The sequence below is a fragment of the Micropterus dolomieu genome, linkage group LG13 (genome assembly GCF_021292245.1).
Source record: "Micropterus dolomieu isolate WLL.071019.BEF.003 ecotype Adirondacks linkage group LG13, ASM2129224v1, whole genome shotgun sequence".
In the NCBI taxonomy this organism is placed as follows: Eukaryota; Metazoa; Chordata; class Actinopteri; order Centrarchiformes; family Centrarchidae; genus Micropterus; species Micropterus dolomieu.
The window spans coordinates 26945351-26952024 of NC_060162.1; the positions used below are offsets into that span (position 1 = coordinate 26945351).

A 6674-nucleotide genomic window follows, 5' to 3' on the forward strand; every position below is an offset into this window, starting at 1 on the left:
CCGACAGTTGATCTTTTCTCTCCAAGTTGCTTTCCGATTCTCTTGTAGCCCATCCCAGCCTTGTGCAGATCAACAATCTTGTCCCTGATGTCCGTAGAAAGCTCTTTGGTCTTGCCCATGGTGGTGATGCTGGATGCTGGTTGTTTGGGTGTTGACAGGTGTCTTTTATACAGGTAACGAGGTGAGGCGGTCGTATTTGATGTAGATAATTGGTTGGGATTGGGGCTGTGTCTTAAAGAAAGACTAACTGGCTTGTAGGAGCCAGAATACTTGCTGTTTGGTAGGGGGTCAAATACTTGTTTTTCCTCATCAGATGGTCATCAATTTTTATAAATTCATATGATGTGATTTTCTGGAATTTTCTTTGGGATTCTGTCTTTCACTGTTAGAATGTACATATGATTAAAATTATAGATCGTTGCATTCTTTGTAAGTGGGCAAACCTGCAAAATCAGCAAGGGGTCAAATACTTTTTTCCCCCACTGTATTTATTGTCAGGCTTTCTCTTCCACACCCGCTCTCTCACGGGTCTCAGTCAATGAGCTTGTAGTTAATTTCAGTTCTAAAATTTCAAATGTTATTGATGCCATTGCACCAGCCAAGGAGGTGGTCTCCAGTAAGAAAAGATTTCCATGGAGAAATGCCACGCTGGTTATCCAACAAAGGTTGAAGTTTCGTCCCTCATCCAAGAGACTTCTTCAGTTGTGACTCACTGGTAAGGAAACTCAGCTGATTGACCTCTGTGGGATCGTTAGCTACGATTGTCGATACCGCTGGTTCGTTAGTACTCCTGGCTGTGGAAACGACAGTTGTCATGGTCGTTAGAACCACCACACTGAAGCAGGACCCAACCAGCGGGTACAAGAAAAAAGCCATAGAATTGTCTACAACAACTTCAGAAAGAAAACTCCATCACCCGGGAACAGTATTACCGTTTGTATCCTGGAGAAGCCATTCCCTGTATATATGGACTACCCAAAATACACAAAGGAGGAGCCCCACTCAGGCCTATTATAAGTAGGGCTGCAAATAACGACGATTTTGATAGTCGATTAATCTATCAGTTATTGGATTATGAATCGCAAAATGACACAATGCCTCTCATTTGGCTATTAGCCTTTAGATTAAACCTGAGGTTGTTTTAGGCATGTGCTAATTAACATTCAAGACAATAAAATAAATACTGCTTTCAAAAATGCATCTTTTAATGAACGTTTGTGCCGCAGCAACAGAAAGTTCCACTGAAATCACGTCCTGATAAGCAGCTGATCTGCGGTTTTGTGACGGAGAAGCTTTCACGCCAGTACTGCAAATTTGCAGCATATGTTGAGTACTTTTACCTGTTTCTTAACACATTCGACATTCTTTTTCTATTACTTTATTAAGACGTTATTATTTATCCCCTCTTGTAAATTCGGCAAATGTAATGCATGACGTTAGTCCTTTCTTTGTAAATGGTGTCAGTTTGTCCCAGTCAGGCAGTGAGGGTGAGGGCTAGTGTTTGTCATACACTCATCATCTGTGTGGAGCTTCTGCTTCAGCTTCTCCATCTTCTTATCGTCTCTCAGCAGAGTCTTGTCTCTCTTCAGGGTGCCGGTGGTCTCCTCCTTCTTCTCCTCGCCAATGTCTCGCACAAGCGAGTACTCATCGTAGTTTGTAATGCCTGGCACACAAACACACTCGGGTTACTACACTTACTCTCAAGCACCAAACAGTGATGATTCACCAGCAGTGTCAGTATATCTGGTGACGTTCAGGTGGACAGACATTATTTTCAGTTGTCCAGGTGACCTGACCTATTCTAGCACAGATGGTCATGAGCATGTCGCTGACAATCTTGGCGTCGTCCAGCATGCGGATCTTCAGAGGCCTCTGCTTCTTCTTGTAGTCCAGAGTGTCCTGACAGACAGAGGAGACACATCAGGAGCTCTGTGTTACTAGATGAGACAGATCTACAGATCTTTCAGGCTTGATTATCCATGAGACTCTAAATCCCCTGAACAAAGATTCAGAACTGATTCAGATATTCACAGATCACTTTCAAAAAAATTTTTTTATGGAGTCAAGGGGTCGTATTCATGGCTGTGCAACGGCCAGCTGGAGCAGCCCTCTGAACGTTTGGTATTTCTCTGACCTCGAAATTCTCCTTGCCTTGTTTTGGTGCCTACGTGAGGGTGCACAGGTAGAGAGGAACACGTTCTGCTGTGCCACATTTTGCAATATGATGTGAACTGCCACTTTGTGCAGGTCGCAGCAATTACGTGATTGCAATGGAACTCTACATGTATTGTAGGACTGTAACAACTGTATTTCAGATTCATATATCAGTTATTTTTACTATTAGTTTTTCCATTGATTAAAGTCACAGAATGAGAGGAAATGATTGTAACATTTAGAATCCATGTGATGTTTTTTGACCAAGAGACCTTTCATTTCAAATGAGATAAATCCTCTTGATAACTGACCTAAAGAATTTATTGATTATCAAATGTTTTGCTAATTCATTTTCTCTCTTGTCAACGTTCTGTTTCTCTCTATCTTTAGAGCTAGTGGAATTACAGCATTTTAAACTTTTTCCTATCTCTTTTTCTTTTGTCTAGGAGTTGGAGCCCCAGGCAGGCAGCCAGCTGCTGTTACTGTGGGGGAGAAACTCTGGGAGTCAGGTTCAATAAGAGGAAGCAGCAGCGAGCTCTCACTAGGTTTTGTTCTTACTCAACCAAATCTGGCTCCAACACACATGCACACGTTGTACATGGATGGAAACATGTATTTTTCTATCAATTAGGGGCTGGATCGTTTAGATATTACATGTTTGGACTGCACTGCCTGTTAAGGCAAGATGGCAGGACAGTGGAAGAGGCACTGATTCATTTGAAAGCACACATTCAGTTCCAAACTCAAGTTTGCTCCTGTTTCTCTTTTATCTGTTAAATAAGTTTTCATTCCGTTTTTATGCCTTGTATTCAAAATGGTACTTGTGTTTTTATCAATCAGCATGACCATAAAATGTCTGCGATTTAAAGAAGAATCTGACATGAATTAGAAGGGATGAAACACATGTGTCTCTGTTTTACTAGTATAAATATAGACGCGATTAGAGTTCTTTCAGAGTGTTGCATTGTTGGACTTATTTGAACACATTTGTGCAAATATTTCCTGAATGGAGACCGAAACATCGTACAAAATGTAATATATGTTGTTAGAATTTGAACCTTGAAATTGAAGCTTGTTCACTGTATGCTGCTGCATGAGGAGAGGTGAAAAGTGAACATTTGACTGTTGACTGACCTCATGATTGTGTTAATGGAATGATAAAAAAATAAATAGTGATTTCACCCTAAAACCCTGTTACCAGTGTGATGTCCTCACTCAGTATCAGTGTCCTGTCAGTGTCTGTCCAGCTGCCAGATCCCCCACGAAACAAGACAAGAGCTGATAAACCTGTTGATACTTTCATCTAGGTTGCCTGTGGTTATTACTGTAAGCTCACAGCAATAAGCTAATAATTTATCCTGGAAGTTACCTCGCCGGCTGTACTAGACAGACAAGGAGCTCTGAAGACACTAATAAATCCTGAATAAAATCAACTGTACTGCCTTTAGATCTTTTTGCGAAAATCAATAATTTAATCTGCATTTTGATTGACAGGTGACAATGTAATCATTCTCCTCACTGAACATCCATCAAAGATAATTCAATAAAGAACAATTCGTAAAGATGCAAATACATGATTATCAGTTCAGTTCAACATCAGAGACCGCTGAAGCTAACTGATGTAATGTAATGGTCTTTCCTCAACTCCGCCTTAGTTTAACTCTCCTTTAATTAAAGACACATAGATCATCCTCTCAATGAGTAAACAGCCTTCTGCAGATTTGTTGTGAGGCATGACCGACCGTCGGCATTTATTTTTAAGCAGAGAGCAAAATGAACTTTTTTTGTCGACAGGCCAAGTGGCTAGTGAATGTTCAAAGTGTACCGGCCACTCAATGGATGTCCATTGTTGTTTTGGCTGGTAAGTGAACTAAAGTCATTTGCAGTGTACCAGCATTTTGCTGGTGCTTATTTTACACCCTGCCGTTAAATATTCAGAATATTTGTGCATTTACTAGGCTGAGTCCTTACAGCAGCAGCCAAGTTTGATTCCAGCCCAGGCCCTTTTGTTCAGTGTCATCCCATTATCAGGCAAAAAGCCTGAAAGAAAATATGATTTAGCTCAGGTTTCTCCCATTTCTCTTGAGCATCGTTGAATGAGTCCACCTGTGGTAAATTCAACTGATTGGACATGATTTGGAAAGGCACACACTTGTCTATTTAAGGTCTCACAGCTGACAATGCATGTCTGAGCGAAAACCAAGCTATGAGGTTGAAGAACCTGACTGCAGAGCTCAGAGACAGGATTATGTCAAAGCACCGATCTAGGGAAGGCTACAAAAAATGATTTACAGATTTTATTATAATGCTGCAAAATGTGAAAACGTGAAGGTGTCCAAATACTTTCTGAAGGCGCTGTATCCCCATATGATTTCAGGCCTCCTAATGAGCAGGGCCCTATTAACCTACTAGTTACTAAAAGCTAGCTGTGCGCCCTTACTGACCAAATGAACCACCCACACCTGGTTTGCTGTATGTCAGTTTGTGGAAATTTTGTTTCGGTAACACTAATTACACCATGAAATATACACGTCTGAGGAAATCAGTTCAGACAGCACCTTTTCCTTTCTCTGTTATGTACTATATGAAGTCAGTAAGTTCCAATAAACGCTTCTCTGTAAATCTTTCTAGAGCCTAATGTATAGAGAACCAAGTATCTTGTGTAATTTTTATATTAATCAAATCAAATTTTATATTTGGCACTATACAGCCTTTATAAACATCTGCTGTATGTCCCATAGCACAGTCACACAATTTTCAAACTGACACTATTTACAAAGAATTTTTCAAAGTTCCACTTTGCCCAAACCTTCCGTTTTTTACAGACAGTTAACGTTCAGAAATGATCACTTCCACATACTTTACTTTAAATGTGAAATGAATTGGAAACATTACAGTTCACATTGTGCAGTTCATGCAACATGTTTTTTTTCACTCATTGTGAGGACATCCTTGTAAAAGAGATTAAAAGTCTCAATGGATTTCTTTCCTGGTAAAACAAAGGTTAAATAAAAAGAGAGCTGAGAGATGTGAGGAGGCGGACTCTGTGGTTACATTTGGTGATGAACAGAAGTCCTAGATCAGCGTGCAGACAACAAGATGACTGTTTTATGCCCACCTCGTTGAAGAGCATAACAAAGAGGGAGGACCACACAGAAAACAGTTTAAAGGGACAAAAGGATTTATAAAAGATAACAACTTACAATTAACTCAAAACACAATTAAACTCAACATACTCAATAAACAACCAAAAGAAAAAGGAGCTCCTGAAAAGCACCGGAGGGAGATCAGGAGGAAGAGAGAGCCATCTTGGATTCACCGTGCCTTTTAAAGACTTGAACAGGAGGCCGCTATCACTGGCGAGGCGGGTGTGTCCGTCCGAACAGGAAGAAAGAGACGGAGAGAGAGCAGGCCAACACCACACAGTCCGAAGGCCTCAGGCCGTCACAACTGGTCGTTTCACTTTCCACCTGATCAATACCATCCTCCATACAAGGCATCGGATAACAGTCAGGTGTAGTGACCGCATTAACCTTTCTGAAATCTGTACTAAATCTAAATCAGCTTTATCTGCCAACAAACATGGCGAGGCTCAGCTGGAACAGGCTGGTTCTGCTATTCCATTTTCCAACATGTACTCAACCTCCTTTTCCATCCGCTTACGCTTTCCTACGGGTATCTGGTAGAAACATTGTTTAACAGGTTTAGCCTCCCCCCATATCTATGTCATTCTCAATCATGCTGGTACATGTTTTTCTGAGAAGAGAGACAAGTGAGCGTTAAACAATTCCACCAGGTCGGTCTGCTCCGTGTTTGGCAAATAACCCAACTGACTGTCTAAGTGAAGCAGGTAGTTATTAAGTCTCCCTGTGAGAATAGACTTAGACGGAACATCAAAATCTTGTGAAGGCACACCCCCAACCGTAGCTGCTGGTCTCACAGACTGAAATGCGAAACTGTCCATTGACAAACATTTTTTCCCTCAGGGTCAGCGTGAACAGAATGATAGGGCTTCTGTAAGTTCATGTGACACCACTGCGCTTTCTTCCTTCTGTCTGGTGTGTAAACCAAATAGACCCTTTCTGACATCCTGCTTTTAACTGTGTAAGGCCCACTAAACTTTTTTTTTTTATTACTCTTTATTTTGATGAAGATTAGAAGAAAAAAAAGGCCCACACCAGGAGGTTTCATTGAAAGAAATTTAAGGTTGTGTGCAAGGACCCAAAAGTATCTGACCCATCTGAGGATTTTTTCACCGACAATGTCAGACCATGCCCCATTTACTCTTAATTTAGAGTACATTAATAGATAGACTATTAGATGACAATGCAACAGAGAGCTGTTCAGGTTTTTGGATTTGAATGACTATGGCACTGAATCTCTCTACACTCTGGGAAACTACCAAAGCATATTCAAGAGGGAAAATTCTTTCATTTTGTAGAGGAAAGAAGAAGAAAACAGAAAAACAGGAGGCAGAACTAGCAAATTGTACACATCAGCATTGTGTCTGCTCTGGAGGT

General features: G+C 40.8%; 3 protein-coding genes across 6 annotated transcripts in view; 2 read left to right on the forward strand and 1 right to left on the reverse strand.

The window, feature by feature from the left end:
- LOC123981551 (3'-5' RNA helicase YTHDC2) overlaps positions 1-3343 on the forward strand; it is a 35987-nt gene extending 32644 nt beyond the window's left edge. For both annotated transcript variants that reach the window (XM_046066455.1, XM_046066456.1), the window contains exon 32: positions 2601-3343. In XM_046066455.1, coding sequence (XP_045922411.1) covers positions 2601-2672 — 72 coding nt within the window. In that variant the 3' untranslated portion in view covers positions 2673-3343. The remainder of the gene's footprint in view (positions 1-2600) is intronic.
- The window catches only part of LOC123981564 (pro-neuregulin-3, membrane-bound isoform-like), a 580451-nt gene that overhangs the window by 403046 nt on the left and 170731 nt on the right, over positions 1-6674 (forward strand). The gene's annotated exons all lie outside the window — the stretch shown is intronic.
- Positions 1415-1857, reverse strand: LOC123981569 (talin-1-like). Its single transcript, XM_046066492.1, has 2 exons — positions 1797-1857; positions 1415-1663 (listed from the first exon to the last, which is right to left on the reverse strand). The coding sequence occupies exons 1-2, from the start codon at positions 1852-1854 to the stop codon at positions 1461-1463; spliced, it is 261 nt and encodes an 86-aa protein (XP_045922448.1). The 5' UTR covers positions 1855-1857; the 3' UTR covers positions 1415-1460.

What these genes read in the sequence shown, in the direction of transcription:
- LOC123981569 (XM_046066492.1), bottom strand. Translation starts at nt 1,854, where the DNA reads ATGCTGGACGACGCCAAGATTGTCAGCGACATGCTCATGACCATCTGT. An exon ending in GACCATCTGTGCTAGAATAG is followed by an intron (nt 1,664 to 1,796) that starts GTCAGGTCACCT and finishes TTTGTGTGCCAG; the next exon opens with GCATTACAAACTACGATGAG.